This window comes from Anomaloglossus baeobatrachus, chromosome 11 (genome assembly GCF_048569485.1).
Source record: "Anomaloglossus baeobatrachus isolate aAnoBae1 chromosome 11, aAnoBae1.hap1, whole genome shotgun sequence".
In the NCBI taxonomy this organism is placed as follows: Eukaryota; Metazoa; Chordata; class Amphibia; order Anura; family Aromobatidae; genus Anomaloglossus; species Anomaloglossus baeobatrachus.
The window spans coordinates 192,526,767-192,546,897 of NC_134363.1; the positions used below are offsets into that span (position 1 = coordinate 192,526,767).

The window sequence follows — 20,131 nt, forward strand, 5'->3', positions numbered from 1 at the left end:
AATTAAAAATATATTTTTAGCACAAAAATGTTGCTTTAATCTCAAATAGTTTTTTACATTTCCTCAAGGATAAGAACAGAAAGAGAACATACAATTTGTTGTTCAATTCCTCCTGAGTACAGGGATACCCCATATGTGGTGGAAAACTACTGTTTAGGTGCACAACAGGGCTCGGAAGGGAAGGAGTGACATTTTGGCTGAAATAGATTGTGGATGCCATGACACATTTGAAGATCCCCTGACATGCCAAAATAGTGGAAAGTTATCCTATTCTGGAAACTCTACCTCTTGGGAAATTCATCTAGGTGTGTAGTGAGCAATTTTAACCCTCAGGTGATTCACGGAACTGTATATCGTTGGGCTGTGAAAAAAACACAAACATTTTTCCACTGAAATGTTGTTTTAGCCCCAAATTTCCAATTTTCAAAAGGGAAATAAATAAAAAAAAAAGGCCCCATAATGTGTTACACAATTTCGCATGTGACTGTACAGTACTGTTTGACAACACAACAGGGCTCAGGGGGGAAGGAGCGCCATTTGACTTTTGGAGCACAGATTCTTATAAAATAGTTTGCGGACTCCATTTGCAGAAAACCTAAGTGCTAGAACAACAGAAACACCTTCAAGTGACCAGGTTTTGGAAATTACACCCCTCTGGAAGTTCATCTATGGGTGTAGTGACAATTTAGTGGCTTGAAAACACACATGGAGTCAAACGCAGTGAATGTTGCAAAATTAAAAAAGTTTCAAACAAACCTTTGTAGGGACCAGTACATTGTAGTGCCCATACATTGTGCTCAGCTTGTGCTTCTGGAGACTCACACCCCATAAATTAAGCAGGCCTCCTCACTACAGAAATGCCAAACACGTGGATGCTAACTGGTTTAGGCACTTTGTGGTGCTCAAAAGGGAGGAGGGAATTTGGCAATGTAGATTTTATTGGATCTTTCTTTGGGAGGGGGTATAGCACTTTTCCAGAGCCTTTGTGCTACTATTATCATGGAAGCCCCTAGATTTCCATTAACAGATGAAAGATCTGAGTGGGAACTTGTTTTTTGTGGGTTGAGTTGAATGTCATTGGTGGCAATTTGGGTAGAGAACATTTTGGATCTGTTCACATTTATCTTGTGCTTTATGCTGAGTGCTTACATCAGGGTTTCCAGATACATTTTTGAAATTCATAATTCAGGTGAAACCCCCGATGAATCTATTCACTAATGAGGCAGCAGAGCTACTCTGGACTCTGTTTGGCCTCTGTTCAGTGGTGTCCTTCTTTTGGAAGATGCACAATCTGTTGTTAACTGCACTTTTGTGTCCGTAAGAAACGTAACACGATGGACACCGCAAGATAACACAGGCCAGAAGGGAGTTCAAAGTGAGTTCCTCTGCCTCATTACAGGGAGTTTTCAGTTAGGAATTTTGTGGAAATAACGTTTTTCGGAGATTTACACATAAACCCCAATGTAAGCACTTAGCAATGAGCGCAGGATAAATGTGAGCCGCGCCTTACTGCAATCTTTGGGAGGCAGAATAAACAATTAAACAGCAGTTGAAGAATGGGATTTAATATTTTTTTTTACACCGTTTTTTACACCATTTACCTTGCGGTATAAGTGATTAGGCGGCTTTATTTCTCAGGTTAGTACAATTACAGCAATACCAGATTTAAAATAAAGGTTGTTTTTTTTTAATTTTTTTTAATTTTGTGCTGACAGTCATGTGGGGGCTTGTTGCAGGGTGAATTGGAGTTTTTATGGATACCATTTTGAACAACATTTTTTGATCGCTTTCTATTCTGCTTTTTGTGAGGCAGAATCACGAAGAAACAGCAATTATTTTCTTTTTTTTATATTCACCGTGTGATAAAAGTGATGACCGTTTTATTCTTAGGGCCAGTACAAATACAGTGATACCACATTTATCATTTTTTGTTATGTTTTTCCGCTTTTATACAATAAAAACAATTTTATAGAAGAATAAAACTTATTTGCATTGCTGTATTCTGAGAGCTATAGCTGTTTTTTTTTTTTTTTTTTGCTGACTAGGTTGAATGGTGGTTTATTTCTTTTTCTGGACAAGATGCCATTTTCAGCGGTACCATTTTTATTTAAATGACTTTTTGATCGCATTTTATTCCACTTTTTTTGTCTGTTGTATTATGAAAAGACAAAAAAAAAAATTCAACCAACCGTACCAAGCCATGTGTCGAGTCCAAGTTTGATGCACGGAACACGGACAGGACAGGCTGTGCCAGTGGGTTAACTGTAGATGAGGTAGAAAAAAATCCAGCACCGTGGTCTGCGTTAAAAAATCTTACGCGTTTCAGACCTTATCATTATTAAGAACCCGCTATTCTTAGGGTCTGAAAGGCGTCAGATTTTTTTAAGCAGACCACGGTGCTGGATTTATTTTTTTCTCTTCTATGATAAGAAGACAGTTTTTACTAGTTTTTTTTTTTTATAGTGTTCACTGAATGGGGTTAACTAGGGTGACCGTGTTATTTTTCGGGTTATTCTGGGTGCGGCAATATAAAATGTGTCTTTTTTTACGCAAAACTATTGAAATGTTTTTTTTCTTTATTTTCTGATATTTTTTTGTACTAAATATATGCATATATTGGTATAATATTTTTTCATTTATGTTTGTTCTTTGTTTTCTGATTTCTTTTTTATATTTTCACAATTTTTGTAACCTTTTTTTTTATATTTTGAATTAGTTAACTTTTATTAGTTTGCTCGCTGGTATAATGTATTGGAATGCACCAGCATTGCAATACATTTTACATGTCAGTGTGACACTAGCAGATCTCTTCTTATGCTCCTGGCATGATCTAACAGGCCACCATAGCCTAGTAACCTGGAGGTCACCATTTGACCTAGGGTTGCCATGCGACATTGCAGGGGACCCAATCTGTTGGGAGAGAAACCATCCCCCCTCGCCTAAATCTTGTGATTATTATTGATTTCAGCATTTAGGGGTTAAACAGCCAGGGACGGTGTGGGCATCGGCCCTGGCTATGAGAGTCGGGTCTCGGCTGTCATGTAAGCAGAACTGCTGGCGGCGATAGCGCGGATACAGCTCCTGTGCCCGCACAATGGCCAGGACATACCGGTACGTCAATTTGCGGGAACACACCGCTATATAGCACGTACCGGTACTTCCAGTGTCGGGAAGGGGTTGAAGAGCTGTAATTCCTAACCCCATCCTCCAGTTAGGATGTGAATACATCAAATTAAACTTGAGGTCTGCACTTTCAAGGGAACTTGTCACCAGGTTTTCCCCATATTAGGTAGGGCCAGCACCTCTAAGCCCCTATACACAACATTCTAGAATGAGATATATATATATATATATATATATATATATATATCTAATCCCCAAGCCGCTCTGCATAATGCAAAAAAGACCTTATATTATACAGCACGGTTTGGTTAGCGTACTACTCTTTTTGCAATCGCCGTCCTCCTTCTCTGCATCCCAAGTCATCCACACAGTATCTTCCATCACACTCCCATACAGGCACACCTCTCTTTGTCCTGCTGAGGAGAGTAAAGTACTGTAGTGCGCATGTGCGGGGAAAGGCCAAAGAGCGTTGGCGCATGCGCACTACAATCTATTCAAATACTTCTGGACCTAACTGTATGTACACAGTGACTGCATCAACAGAATAGTGAGTGCAGCTCTGGAGTACAATACAGGATATAACTCAGGATCAGTAATGTAATGTATGTACACAGTGACTGCACCAGCAGAATAGTGAGTGCAGCTCTGGAGTACAATACAGGATATAACTCAGAATCAGTAATGTAATGTATGTACACAGTGACTGCACCAGCAGAATAGTGAGTGCAGCTCTGGAGTATAATGCAGGAGGTAACTCAGGATCGCTAATGTAATGTAAGTACACAGTGACTGCACCAGAAGAATAGTGAGTACAGCTCTGGAGTACAATACAGGATATAACTCAGGATCAGTAATGTAATGCATGTAAACAGTGACTGCACCAGCAGAATAGTGAGTGCAGCTCTGGAGTATAATACAGGATGTAACTCAGGATCAGTAATGTATGTACACAGTGACTGCACCAGCAGAATAGTGAGTGCAGCTCTGTACTATAATACAGGATGTAACTCGGGATCAGTCATGTAGATTATATGCAGAAATACAATACCATACACAGTCTGGATTACCCTTCATATAAAGTAAATAAACATCACTGAAGAATAAATGTTAAAGCCGCAAGAACACTGACAAATAATGCAAGAAATGATGAAATAATAGTAGAGCCCCACTACTGAGTACAGGACAGGGCTGTGCAGAAATAGTGAGTCACACTTTACAGTTATTGGGTAAATTGTAATCAAACCGCATGTTTCTAGCAGGCATTACACAATATATACTAAGTGGGAGCTTTGCAATTTTTTGTCACTAAAGACATGAGAAGTATCTCTATAAGAGCAGAACATGCCCCTTTATAAGTATTACCGTAGGACTTTTGCCCATATTCTTGTCTTGAGGTATAAACAATGCTGTAAATGACTCGATAATGAAGATACGGCGACCGTCACAATCAGCCCAGTATATTGTTTATAATATAACAAATACAAGAGATCTACCCAACAATCTCCACACAATGGTTGGAAATACGTCTATAAGAAAGAAGACCACTCATGTACAGACACATAAAATGCTAGAATACACTCGGTCCCGAGCTGCACGGCGTCTACCGTATTCTCTTGCTTTCTTCATGTATTACTTTCTCTTTTATAGTTGCTCCTCCACAAAACTGAACGGCACTGACATATTTACTTTATTTTTGGGGCACAGTTTTGTTTAATTTAACAATAAAGCGAGAACAGCAGACTTCATAAGCTTATCACTTATGTGCAGCTACAATGTATGAGGCCAGTGGAATAGCAATGTGATCACTAATACACAGTACTGCCTCCAGGCTCTCACTATAATGAAATTTATAACAAACATATGGCTTTAGCTCCTTTATCAGAGCAATCTGAGGACTCTGTGAAGATATAGATTGTGAGCTCTATGGGACAGGGTGCCTTCTTTTATAGTGTACATAGCATAGCACAGCCAGGGAGAATACAAGACCACCACCAGGGATGAGCGGACCCGTGGGTGCTCAGGTTCGCCCAGACTTTAGTTCAAAGTTTGGTTTGGTACATGGACCTCGAACCCCAAATACGTCAATGGGGACCTGAACTTTGGTGCTGCAAAATGGTTGTAGTAAAGACTAGGGCAAAAGGAAGCAAAACTAAGGTAATATCAGGACAATTGTCCAGCAAACAAATGTGGATAGGCAATAAATAATAATAATAATAATTGGTATACAAAAAAATCATGTGGTGTTCCGCCTATTTTTCATAACAAGCCAAGTTAAAGCAGACAGCTGCAGACCCCAGCTGTCTGCTATACCTTGGCTAGTTATCAAAAATAGAGGGGACCTGATGTCAAATATTAAAATTATTTATTTAAATAAACATTTGTTGGGTTCCCCGTATTTTAAATAATAAAAAAAAAATGCTGTGGAATCTTCTCTGATTTTGATAACCAGCCAAGGTAAAGCTGACAGCTGAGGGTTGCAGCCCATAGCGGTCTGCTTTACCTGCGCTGGATATTGGAAAAGGGTGGACCCCACATTATTTTTTATTTTGTTCCCAGCAGCGTACAGGCATATCCCTCATGCTGAAAGCTTGTGATTGACTGTGCTGCAGCCTTTCAACAAGCTTTATTCAGCAGTGGAACTCCAAACTCAGACTATGAGAAGTTTATGTCTGAGCCCCGGACTCTAGATGTCCAGTGCGAACCCAGAACTTTAAAGTTTGGCTTCATTCATTTCTAAACACCACCTATTGTATAGCCACAATTTGATGAACTAACCACCTCTTTATGCCACAGGAAGCTCTATCGGTGGTGAGTGAAGACCAGTCCCTGTTCGAATCAGCGTATGGAGCAGCATCCCATATACCTAAGGCAGAAATGACAGCCTCTGGAAACCCGGACTATGGTCAGCCCCATAAAATCAACACGCTGCCCCCTCAGCAGGAGTGGATCAACCAGCCAATGCGGGTCAACATTAAAAGGGAATATGAGCACATGAACGGATCCAGGTAACTAAGAAATCATGTCTCCATACTGTATGGTAGTGGACACAGAACACCGTCTTGTCCTGAGTATATGGCACTTCCAGTCCTCAATAGAGAAGGTGGTTCAGAGCGGAGACATGATGTAACTTTACATGTGGAAGAGACACAATCATCCTAAATGCAGGTTATCCAAATGACAATTCACTCACTCACTCACCAATGGATTATATTTTATGAGTATTGTTTATGTGAATACATTATACACTATATCACAAAAGTGAGTACACCCCTCATATTTTTGTAAATATATTACGGTATATCTTTTCATGGGACAACACTGCGTTACATTGTATCAAAGTGTCAGATCTTCAGTGTTGTCCCAGGAAAAGAAATAATAAAATATTTACAAAAATGTGAGGAGTGTACTCACTTTTGTGATACACTGTGTCCATATATAACAGTTACATGACTACACAGTGTATAAATCAGAGGATGACACTGACCAAACCAACATGTCCATCACGACCCCCAACAAGGAATCTTTAAACTCCTGTATTTCTGGTCAGGGATAAAAGTCACGGTATCTGCCACATTACACCAAGATCACTCAGATCAGGAGGGCTACACTTGTGCTAAAGGGGAATTTATTACTATAAATTTATAGGATCACTAGAAGAACCGTCCCAGTCCTCTTCTCAGTTACATCACAGCTCCTCAGACCATGGCTCGCCCTGCGCTCTGTACAATGTACGTCTATGCAGCGTAACAGCTACAGATTGTAAAAGCCACGCACATATACATATATATATACTCATGCATACATACATACCACACATTTAGTAAAAACTTCATGGGAGTGCTTCTTAACGTCAAGCTAAGCTTTTGTTATTCTTTTAATTTTGAAGGCACTTTCCATGTCTGCAGATCGGTAGGGGGTCCGGTTCCTAAGACCCCCAACAATCATTCCAGACAGAGTTCTCCTGCCTCCCGAGATGCACACTATTCATCCATCTTTTGAGAGATACGTGGTGGTCTTAGGACCCTGGTCAACACAGATATGCAGACATTGCCTACACAATATAATAAAATGATTAAAAGTTTAGTTACATTTTAAGGAATCAGGAGTCATCGCTCCATACTAGGATATTTTTATATGTACATTTCTCAACTATGTGTACAGTGAAACTCTGCTTAAAGGGAACCTTTCCGTAGGATGTCCCTGTCCCCATGTAGATCATCTGTGATCCAATGTCTTATTCCAGCGATAATCACGTTGTTCTTAATATGTAAATTTGATGTTAAGATCTATGGGACAGACATAGATCTCCCTGAGAGTCCGGCTCCAGACCTTATAAATGAAAGCGTGTGAGGCATGTAATGACCGACAGGCTGCTCTCCTGAGCTCACTGCCAAGTAGTGGAGGATGAAAACTAGAACTATTTCACCTCCATGTCACAGGCAGCCAGTGTGGGGGAGGGGGACAGTATAGCAGAGCTGAGCTTTGACTCATTACAAACACTTCTTCAGCTGTAGTTCTCCTCACATAGTGCCGACAGCTCTGCTGCAGAGCGGTGCCCGATTTCATTAGACATTTCTTCAGCTCATTGAGGGGGAAGAGGCAGTATAGCAAAGCTGACGTCAGTGTGAGGAGAGAGCTACAGCTGCAGATGTGTCTGCAAGGAGACAAGCTCAGCTCTGCTGTTCTGCCCTTCCCCCACACTCGCTGCCTGGGAGATGAAAGCTGAAGAAGTGTCCCATCAGAACATAATACAAGAAGCCAATGTCAGAACAAGTGCCCGGTATTTATGAAAACTACTCCCACAAACAGACAAATGAAGAGTGGTGGAATTATGAACACGATCGATACAAATGATAATGAAATGCAAAAGACGAAAAAAATGGAAACTCTGGATTTCTTCAGTCCTGGCACTTACAGCCTCGACTGCTATCAGTGAGCTTATCAATGGTCGTCTGAGGGAGGTTCTGCGGTGCTGAATGCAGAACATCAGGATCCGCTGCCGGCAGCACCAGTGTAATCACCGAATAATAACCAGATGTACTCGATAGCAAACAAGCCCAGAGTCGCTGCAGCCATGGGAGCAGGTGTAGGCCACACAGGCTGCTCACAGCACCACGAGCACATGCGGGTTGGCATTGTCATGCTAAAATCAGCTTTAGTGGCAGCACCAAGATACCACCACCAAATCAATGCAACACTCCAGTGTAAGTGCACCTGAAATAAGACAAGAAGGGTCCAGCAGCCGTACATTATGGTAGCCCACATCATAATATTGAGACAAGGATGGATTTAATGGCCCCTTGTGAAGGCCTGGCGTTACCCACATGGTCTTGTTAGATTGTAAGAATTTTGCACAATCATTAAAGGGAATCTGTCACATGACAATACAGTCACCATGTTATAGAGCAGGGGGAGCGGCGTAGATTGATATATACCTTTTATGAGAAAAGATTCTGTATAACCTGAGTTTTCAGCATTTAATCCTCTGCTCCTTCTGGGGTTTTCAGTCCAATGGGCGATCACATCAGTGATTGACAGCTATCTCTGTGTGCACACATACATAGAAAACGGTCAGTCACTGTTATCACCGCCCACTGGACTGGAAAACCCAGAAAAAGCAGAGGATTAAATGTGGAAACTCTGCCTATACCAAATCTTCTCAGAAAACTATCAATCTACTGCATTTCATGGTGACAGATTGTACCGCAAGTGAGATTAGACGTACGATGCCGAACTCGTCAGTGTGTATACAAACGATCGGAAAGAGTCTGCACAATATGGGGTTACGAGCCACCTGTCGACCACACACCACCGCTCTCAAAGGCTAGCATTGGACTAGAGGCTGCGAGTGCAATGCCAAGAGGCCTTCCCTTGGGAATGTGATTGTGTCCCAGGAGCCCCATTTTTCATCCTGATAACCCCAGGCCACATGTTGTTGGAGATACTGTGAGCAGGCTGTGTCGCCTGAACATGCTACTATGACTTGCAGCGTCTCCGCACTTTTCTAAGTACATAATGGACAGACGTAGTGAGGGATTCTGCCACAAGCATGTGGCAAGACTGACAGGTCTATTACAGAGCCCCTAGGTTATAGCACCTTCGTTGTGTGCCTATTCACTATTGCAATATTATGAGTAGTGTTGTTGCTATCGTCTTTCCCCGAAAATAAGACCTACAACGGAAATACGTCCTAGCATGATTTTGCACAATTTTTGGAGTCTTTTTTAAATAAGCCCTAGTTACAGTCAGGGTCGGCATTAGGGTTAGGTAAACGGCACAATTTTTCAGAGCCCCACCATCTTAGGGACCCCAGCAGTTGTATTCCGAGGTTAAGATTGTTCAAGGACCTTGAGGACTTCACAGTCATGTCACATGATGTACCGTATATGCCGGCGTATAAGACGACTGGGCGTATAAGACGACCCCCAACTTCTGCCCTAAAAATATAGAATTTGGGATATACTCACTGTATAAGACTACCCCGCTCCCAAATGAAAAAAAGTCTGCTTTGATTGCAACATGTTAATTTTAATTCAAATGCATATGACATGCAGGTACTGTATATAGCATGACATCTTGTGATACATACGGTATTCAGTATGCTTCAGTATGCTAAGAGCAGGGGGCCGCACTGTGTGAAGAGGTGTTTTTTTTACTGTCCAGTATAACCAATAGGATTAGTGCAGGGGCGGGGGAGTCACCGGGCCGAGAAACCAGCATGTAAGCTCTTCATTAATGTCCCTGCATGGATGCGAGGGGAATCTGGCGTTACTGCACTAATCCTATTGGTTATACTGGACAGTGAAAAAAAAAAAACACCTCCTCACACAGTGCGGCCCCCTGCTATATATCCGCTATATATCCGCTGTATATGCTGTATGATATACCAGTACGGGGCCGGGCTGTGTATCGCGTTTCCATAACGACGAGGCAGGAACTTCCCTGCTAGAGCGCTGACGTCAAGGCAGAGCTGCTTGCCTCTGATTGGCCAGCGCTCTGCCATTCAGCAGCGGTGACAGGAAGTTCCTCCCTCGTCGCTATGGAGGCAGAATCCAAGCGTGGAACGGAGTGGAGCGGCGCACTACAGCACCCAGGTGTATATCCGGCGTATAAGACGACCCCCCACTGTAGCCATTATTTTAAGGGGGTAAAAAGTCGTCTTATACGCCAGTATATACGGTAATCAAAAGGTCTCTTAATTGCAGGAGTCTAAAATAACTGGAGACAGACTGGTGAGTATGACAGGCAGGGGCATGGGAAAGCAAACTGGGCAGTTTCACAGGACCCCACTCTCCTAGCGGCCCCAGCATTTACAGTGGGGGGAAAAAAAAGTATTTAGTCAGCCACCAATTGTGCAAGTTCTCCCACTTATAAAGATGAGGTCGGCCTGTAACTGACATCATAGGTGACCATAACTATGAGAAGACAAAGCCAGAAAATCCCCGCGTCTGATTTGGCAATTTCTTTTGCAAATTATGGTGGAAAATAAGTATTTAGTCATCTAAAAAGATGCAAGATATTTAGCTCTCATAGACCTGTAACGTCTTCTATAAGAGGCTCCTCTGTGCTCCACTCATTACCTGTAGGAATGGCTTCTGTTTGACCTTGTTATCAGTATAAAAGACACCTGTCCACAACCACAAACAGTCACACTCCAAACTCCACTATGGTAAAGACCAAAGAGCTGTCGAAGGACACCAGAAACAAAATTGTAGCCCTGCAGCAGGCTGGGAAGACTGAATCTGCAATAGGCAAGCAGCTTGGTGTGATGAAATCAACTGTGGAGCAATAATAAGAAAATGGAAGACATACAAGACCACTGATAATCTCCCTCGATCTGAAGTTCTACGCAAGATCTCACCCTGTGGGGTCAAAATGATCACAACAACAGTGAGAAAAAATCCTACCATCAGTAACACACTACGATGCCAGGGACTCAGATCCTGCAGTGCCAGATGTATACTCCAGCTTAAGCCAGTACATGTCCGGGCCCGTCTGAGGTTTACTAGAGAGCATGTAGATTATCCAGAAGAGTATTGGGAGAATGTCATATGGTCTGATGAAACCAAAGCAGAACTGTTTGGTAGAAAACAACTCGTCGTGTTTGGAGGAGACAGAATGGTGAGTTGCATCCAAAGAACACCATACCTACTGTGAAGCATGGGGGTAGCAACATTATGCTTTGGGGCTGTTTCTCTGCAAAGGGACCAGGATGACTGATCCGTGTACATGAAAGAATGAATGGGGCCATGTATCGTGAGATTTTGAGTGCAAACCTCCTTCCATCAGCAAGGGCATTGAAGATGAAACGTGGCTGGGTTTATCAGCATGAAAATGATCCCAAGCACAACGCCAGGGCAATGAAGGAGTGGCTTCATAAGAAGCATATGAAGGTCCTGGAGTGGCCTAGGCAGTCTCCAGATGTTAACCCCTTAGAAAACCTTTGGAGGGAGTTGAAGGTCTGTGTTGCCTAGTGACAAGCCCAAAACATCACTGCCCTAGAGGAGATCTGCATGGAGGAATGGGCCAACATACACCAACAGTGTGTGCCAACCTTGTAAAGACTTACAGAAAACGTTTCACCTCTGTCATTGCCAACAAAGGATATAGAATAAAATATTGAGATGAACTTTTGTTATTGACCAAATACTTATTTTCCACCATAATTTGCAAAAACAAATCTTCCAAATCAGACGTGGTGATTTTCTGGATTTGTTTTCTCATTTTGTCTCTCATAGTTGTGGTCACCTATGATGTCAATTACAGGCTGTTCTCATTTTATAGGGGGGAGAACTTGCGCAATTGGTTGCTGAATGCCTTTTTTTCCCCATTGTGTATCCTGATAATAACACTGCTTAAGGATCTTTGTGACATCACATCATGTGACTAGGTTGTCACCAAAAAGTTTCTTAATTTCAGGAGTCAAAAGCTGAAGAGAAGACAGGCAGAGTGTCATGATTAAGGCTGTGTGTTAGCCAAAACGCGTGGATGCTTTGATTCTTCTGTACACCCCGTGTTGTTTTATTGAGATGAGGATTGACATATTTGTATAAAGAATTTTAAAGAAGAAATAAATGTGGTTTTATTTTTCATCCACGTGGTCACATATTTCCTCAACTGGATCCAAATTCTATTTTTCATCCCCTGAAAAATATACACTAGCCCATCTTTTGGAGCAAAAAATAATATAAGTCCCTGTCTTATTTTTGGAGAAACACGGTATTGGCTGCACAAGTAGCATATCGGACATCTGCACCTGATCAGTTATGTCAGATTGAAAAGTGCTTGCTGGAAAATAAAATCCAAAACCATCTGTAAAAAGCAGCTCTCAAACACTAAAAATATAAGATGGAAAAGTGCCTAGGTACAAGCCTGCGATTTCCAAACAGAGGCCGTCATCTGTAATATGTATGCCAAAAGATATTAACTTTAACCACTTCCATGTACAATGTTATTTTGTAATTGTGCCTCCTGCACACCCCGAGAATGGCTCCTCCATAACCCTGCAGGGAATTGACAAGAGATCTTTGGTCAGCTGCCTGGAAAAACAGTAGCCAAAAGATGAAAACTTAAATTCAAACATATGTTAGTCAACATCTCCTACCCATTGTGCAGATTTGCAGACTAGCGCAGACATTCGGAAAAAATTACGGATGAACTGTTAACCCTCTGGAGAGATGAGAAACACATTACAGTGAGCGATGTGCAGCGCTCTGCAGAACAGCTTATGACGCTGCCCGTGATGGTAACCGCTCGCCGCAACACAAAGCAACAGGAACTCTGCTGACCCTGGAAAGAAAAAAGTCACCGGAACACGCCATTATGCACACAAACATTGCAGGACATTACACAGCTTGTAGGGCTTTACTTTCGATTGGTGGGGTGTAAACGATCAGCCGATCACAAGGGCTGCTCCTGATGCTGCATGCTGTCATATTGTCTGCAGCCAGTTTAACCCCCTCCCCGCTGAAGTCGATTTTAGTGCTCCACTTCCCTTTATTCCTCCCCTTCCAAGAATCATAACGTTTACTTTTTCTATACACAGCCATATGAGGGCTGCTTTTTATGGTAAAAGATGCAGTTTTGAATCTTTCAGTTCATTTTACCATATAATGTCCCCCCCCCCCATTTTAGTACAAGTGCAGCAAAGCGATAACACCCCCCCCCCCCCCCAAAAAAAAAGGACCTGGTAATATTTTTCAGGTCAGCACAGTTAGGACAATAGCAAATTTGTATAGTTTTGCTTAATCTAAGTGATGCAAAAAAACACAAAACAAAATTTGAAAACTTGTAAATAAAAAAAAATTGATACTAACAGGAAAATAATAATGTGTTGCCATTTTCCCCCCCCCCATAATTCTGGCAATTTGATTGTATTCCCTCATTTACCGTTTGGGTTACTTAATTTACTTGCTGGACTTCCCCAAGGAAGATGAGGATGGAATCTGCAACACAGCGGTGTCGGTTACATGATGGCGTCAGTGACTGCCAGTGCCATTTACATGATTAAACTACAACAATCGGAGAAAGCTCTGATCCCCACAGGCAGATGCCGGCAATAACACCGCTCCAGAGCCCGCACCATACAGCGGGATTTCACATAGCACGGTCTATTATGGCCTATATTGGGACATCATTTCTTCAATAATTTTTTAACAACGACTTTAGTTGTTACAGCATTATCATTATTCAGTATCAACTCAAACTAGCTCTGTGCAACATTAGTACTAAAAAAGTAAGGGATACTAGTACATTTTGGCTAAACCCCCCCTCCCCCCCAGCAGAATAGTGAGTGCAGCTCTGGAGTATAATACAGGAGGTAACTCAGGATCAGTAATGTAATGTATGTACACAGTGAGTGCACCAGCAGAATAGTGAGTGCAGCTCTGGAGTATAATACAGGAGGTAACTCAGGATCAGTAATGTATGTACACAGTGAGTGCACCAGCAGAATAGTGAGTGCAGCTCTGGAGTATAATACAGGAGGGAACTCAGGATCAGTAATGTATGTACACAGTGACTGCACCAGCAGAATAGTGAGTGCAGCTCTGGAGTATAATACAGGAGGGAACTCAGGATCAGTAATGTAATGTATGTACACAGTGACTGCACCAGCAGAATAGTGAGTGCAGCTCTGGAGTATAATACAGAATGTAACTCCGAATCAGTAATATATGTACACAGTGACTGCACCAGCAGAATAGTGAGTGCAGCTCTGGAGTATAATTCAGAATGTAACTCCCAATCAGTAATATATGTACACAGTGACTGCACCAGCAGAATAGTGAGTGCAGCTCTGGAGTATAATTCAGAATGTAACTCCCAATCAGTAATATATGTACACAGTGACTGCACCAGCAGAATAGTGAGTGCAGCTCTGGAGTATAATTCAGAATGTAACTCCCAATCAGTAATATATGTACACAGTGACTGCACCAGCAGAATAGTGAGTGCAGCTCTGGAGTATAATTCAGAATGTAACTCCCAATCAGTACAGGATAAGTGATAAGCTTGAATGCACCAGAAGAATAGTGACTACCGCTCTGAAGTATAGTACAGTTTTCGTAATGGTAATTCCCTTTGCACCACTCTGCAGGACTCCGTGCTTCCTTTCTCACTAAGTTACTAGTAAATCCAGAAAACAGAGTATTTCCAAGACACCAAACTTGTTTATTAGGCTATGTGCGCACGTGTGCGTAATTCATGCAGTTACGCTGCGCTTTGTAGCGCAGCGTAACTGCATACGTCCTGCGTCCCCTGCACAATCTATGGAGATTGTGCAGGGGCCGTGCGCACGTGGCATATTAGAACGCAGTGATTCGGCTGCTGCCCGAATCGCTGCATTCTAAGAAGTGACATGTGACTTCTTCCGTGCGCTTTGCCGGCAGCCCCTGCTCTGTCTATGGCAGGAGCTGCAGGCAGAGCGCATGTTCTCGCCGGCACCATGCGCTTCAGAACGGAGCTTTTCAGCTGCGCTCTGAAGCGCACCTTAGGTGCCGTGCAGAGCGCACACGTGCGCATATAGCCTTAGGCTGTGTGCGCACATTGAGTTTTTTGTTGCAGATTTGGTGCACTTTATCAGGGAGTTTGTTGCCAAATGTGCATGTCTATTCTTATGCCAGCAAAGTCAATTAGAATTCGGAAGTGCTGTGCACACGCTGCTTCTTTTATCCTTGCAGTTTTGAGTGCAGAAAAATCTGCAGAATGTCAATTGTTTGTGCAGTTTTTAGCCTTTAAAGGCATTTAACAAACAAAAAGAATACGCAACAAAAACGCATGCATTTTTTAGTGTGTTTGTCTGCACAAGGTTCATTTTTGGAGCATAAAAATTTCTGCAGCGTGCGCACATACTTTTTTTCAAAATGCATCGTCATAGCAACATTTTAGCCAATAGATGACCTTTTTCAAGCATAAGTATACGGCAAATAATATCTAGCAGAGCTAACAAGACTAATCTATTCTCCGTATATTTATTATGAAACACCAAAATGTTTCGGTGGATAGTAAACCTGGCTACAATCATGCAGCCAGGCTGCAATTCATGCCGCCTGGGGTTGGAGCAGCATTAATCGACTGACAAGTTCCCTTTAAAAAAAAAAAAAAATATTAATAAAAAAAAAAAAAAAAAATTTTTGGCAGCACATCGTCTTGTGTAAGCAGTATGTGCTGCTGAGAACAAAGACAGCCTGTCTGCAGAAAACATCTAGGATTATGGTTCCACTTGTGTACAAATAATCACTCCGATACTTGTCCTGAAAAGTGGGATGAGTGTCATGCGTATGGTCGTGCGTATGTCATGCGAGTGCGTGGTTTTTTTCTCGCCTAGGATCCATATGTCATGCAAGTGCCATGCGAGTGCCGTGCAAGTGCTGTGTGAGTGTGTAGGTGTTTCTCACCTAGCATCCGTGTGACATGTGAATGCCATCTGTATGTAAAGCCGTGCGATATTTTTCTCACACCCATAGATGTACGGAGCATGCTGAGATTTGATCCTCAGCATGATTTGAGCAGGACACTGCCTGATTAACACTGGTGCGAGTGCAATGCGATGTTTTAATTGGATTGCACTCGTCTGTGAAAATCGCAAGCGGAACCGTACCCTAGACCTGAGCACTTTTTGTCCAAGGAGACCCCGGATCAGTGGTGGTTGAACAGCCACAGTAACCCACCTTTATTGCTGCCTGTACAATCTGTGTTTATGAATGAAGCACGGAGCAGGATTTTATCGATGAGTTCACACTGACAGTTTCTTTTCTCATCTCAGGGAATCTCCAGTCGACTGCAGCGTGAACAAATGCAGCAAACTTATCGGATCTGAGAACAATGGAATGACCTACAATAGCTATATGGATGAAAAAAACATTCCTCCGCCCAACATGACCACGAACGAGAGGAGAGTCATCGTGCCAGCAGGTATCTCCACCTGAACTGTACTCACATCAGATACTCTCAGGATACAGTCCAGTGTCCGGGGTGCGGGAGAGGTCCACCTTAGTAATAATGGTCAGGACCCCCCTGTATGACCGTAGCTTTGGAGGACTGCTGACGTCTGAGAAATATCAAGAAATACTTCACTATCGCTGCAGAGATAATGCTCTGATCTGTGTTTCTTCATATATTAGCGGTTTTTCATGGGGTCAGATAAAATTTGTTCATATTCTGTAATTTTACTTAGTATTTACCCAAAGGACTCATAAGAAAACTCATTACATTGTATGATAGTGCATGGATCCTTCAGTAAAGTGTCCTTCCCCTTCTCTCCGCAGATCCCACCTTGTGGAGTCAGGACCATGTGCGGCAATGGCTAGACTGGGCGATCAAGGAGTATGCACTTGTAGACATTGATTCCTCCTTATTTCAGAATATGGATGGCAAGGATCTGTGTAAAATGACTAAGGAAGATTTCCAGCGGAGCACATCTCTCTACAACACAGAAGTCCTACTTTCTCATCTCAGCTACCTCAGGGAGAGTAAGTGTCATGTCCCCAATGATGGGAGCGGTGATGCCAGACCGCATATATTATATATATATATATATATATATAATGTATATATACACACACCGGCCCACTGTCTACTTATACAGCTGTGTAGTAGGGGTCATATGTCTCTCCCTGAATGAATATGTGGTGAGACGTAGTTCATTTACAGATAAGAGTATCAGGTAGTGACAGGGAATGTGCTGATGATGTTGTTCCGGATCCTTCCTGTATTGTGGTCACAATGCACATTCACATTCTTCAGTGAATTTTTTAATTGAATTTTTACTGAATTTTAGTTTTCCAATAATGTGGACAAAACGTTGGCGTGTGCATAAACCATACGTCTACTTGTCCCCATCTCTCTTAGTTTGGATCTGACCCTCATCCACAGAGCAGGAAATAACTGTGTCTGCGGCGACTCCTGGGACAAAGCAGACATCTGTATCCCATGTGCCGGGGTCTCCAACACAGCTCAACCAGCAGTGACCCCTGACCCGCCGCTCACCGGGGTCACCCCGTACTGGCCGCAATGTCTGGCAGTATTCGGAGCGCAGATTAACCCTCAGGATGATGATTAATCACAATTGCCTGTAATCAGTTCCCTTCTAATATTTCATTTGCTACATGCACGGCTATAATCCATCTCCCAGTTAGTATTATGCTGCACATAGCAGTGAGCAGACTATGTTCAGGAGCACAATATCCCGTGTATGATATGAAGGGACGGGGAATGGCTACTCTTATTTTCTGATATACGGAAACTGAATTGCCATTGAGTAATCGTAGATGCGCATGCTCAGTATGGCCGCTTCCATCTCTAGTAGTGTAAGCTTTTATGTCTTCACAGAACCAGACTCCTCATCTTGGAGGAGCTTATAATTTCCAGCACAGAAAGCCCCCCCACCTCTCCAGGGCCGGGGTAGGGCGAGGATTGCTGCCTGCATTTCACTTAGCAATTGCTTCCAGATTTTAGGACATGAAATACTTGCGTGAACCAAGGTCCTCGTGGGAGGTGGAGCTGTCAATCACACAGCGCATACATGTCCCTATTGTCATCAGCTCGGCTCTTCACCAACACAACAATCATGGCTGTCATGGTTCAGTTCAGAAGTCACATGAATCACTAACCATAATCAAATGCTATGGAGTTATTTATATTATATACACACGCAGTATATAACAAAAGTCAGTACACCCTTCACGTTTTTAGAGATCTTCTCCTAGGACAGCTCTGCAGATCTGACCCTGTGATACGATGTGCAGTGTCAGTGCGCAGCTTGTATACATTGTGCAGTGTCAGTGCGCAGCTTGTATACAATGTGCAGTGTCAGTGTACAGCTTGTATACAATGGGCAGTGTCAGTGTGCAGCTTGTATACAATGTGCAGTGTCAGTGTACAGCTTGTATACAATGGGCAGTGTCAGTGTGCAGCTTGTATACAATGGGCAGTGTCAGTGCGCAGCTTGTATACAATGGGCAGTGTCAGTGCGCAGCTTGTATACAATGTGCAGTGTCAGTGTACAGCTTGTATACAATGGGCAGTGTCAATGCGCAGCTTGTATAACAGTGTAAATGACTCAACACACAGCCATTAATGTCGAAACTGATACAAAAAGTGAGTACACCCCTAAGTGAAAATGGCCAAATTGTGCCCAATTATCAATTCTCCCTTCCCGATGTTATCTCACTCATTAGTATTACAAGGTCTCCGGTGTGTATGGGGGGCCGGGGTGTTACATTCGGTGTTATCGCTCACACACTCCTCATACTGGTCACTGGAAGATCAACATGGCTCCTCATGGCAAAGAGGGTCTGAAAAAAAGAATCATTGTTCTACATAAACATGGCCGAGGCTATAAGAAGATTGTCACCACCCTGAACCTGAGCTGCAGCACGGTGGCCAAGACCATACAGCGGTATAACCAGACAGGATCCATTCATAACACAACTCACCATGGCCGACCACAGAAGCTGAGTTCATGTGTTCAGCGTCATATCCAGAGGTCGTCTGTTCAGGATAGACATATGAGAGCTACCAGCATTGCTGCAGAGGTTACAGGGGTGAGGGGTTTCGCCTGTCAGTGCTGAGACCATACCTCGCACACTGCATCATATTGCTTTGCATGGCTGTCGTCCCAGAAGGAAGCCTCTTCTAAGGCCTAGGACACACGGCATGAAAATCTGAGTGACTGGAATGTGATAAAACATCGCATTCCCCTCGGACCAATATTAGCCTGTGTGTCAGCGCACATGAGCGATTATTTTCTCAGCCCTAATCGGACCGAGAAAACAGTTGTAGCATGCTGCGGGTGTAATGTTATCCTTGTTTCTCTCGCAACCATGCAAGTCCATGGGGCGAGAGGAAAATCGCACTGCACTCGCAATACACCGGTGTACTGCGAGTGCAGGGCGAGAATGGCAATAGCAGGAAACAGAGGAGAGAGGGAGATAAATCCCTCCCTCCGCAGCGCTGGCCTGCCCCTCCGCAGCGCTGGCCCACCCCTCCGCAGCGCTGGCCTGCCCCTCCGCAGCGCTGGCCCACCCCTCCGCAGCGCTGGCCCACCCCTCCGCAACGCTGGCCCACCCCTCCGCAACGCTGGCCCACCCCTCCGCAGCTGTGGTCTGATCGCATAATCGGACCTCAGTCGTAGTGACACTCGCATGACACTCTGCTCCTGCTGTGCTGCCAGCGTGAGCCCAGTGTTATGCGAGGATTGCAGTAGTTCCTTGTGTGGCCCCGGCGTTAAGGTAATGCACAAGAAAGCCGCAAACAAATTGCTGAAGGCAAGCAGACTAAAGGCCCCGTCACACACAGAGATAAATCTTTGGCAGATCCGTGGTTACAGTGAAATCATGGACATATTGTTCCATTTGTACACAGCCACGAACCTGGCACTGATTGTCCACAATTTCACTACAACCACAGATCTGCCGCAGATTTAGCTCTGTGTGTGACAGGGCTTTAAGGACATGGATTACTGGAACCGTCCTGTGGTCTGGAAGACCAAGATAAACTTATTCGGATC

At 43.3% G+C, this 20,131-nt stretch overlaps 1 protein-coding gene across 1 annotated transcript in view; it reads left to right on the forward strand.

Annotated features, from left to right (window-relative positions):
* FLI1 (Fli-1 proto-oncogene, ETS transcription factor) overlaps nucleotides 1-20,131 on the forward strand; it is a 146,124-nt gene that overhangs the window by 82,636 nt on the left and 43,357 nt on the right. Inside the window, exons 2-4 of the mRNA XM_075327158.1 lie at nucleotides 5,917-6,128; nucleotides 16,388-16,536; nucleotides 16,890-17,093. Coding sequence (XP_075183273.1) covers nucleotides 5,917-6,128; nucleotides 16,388-16,536; nucleotides 16,890-17,093 — 565 coding nt within the window. The remainder of the gene's footprint in view (nucleotides 1-5,916; nucleotides 6,129-16,387; nucleotides 16,537-16,889; nucleotides 17,094-20,131) is intronic.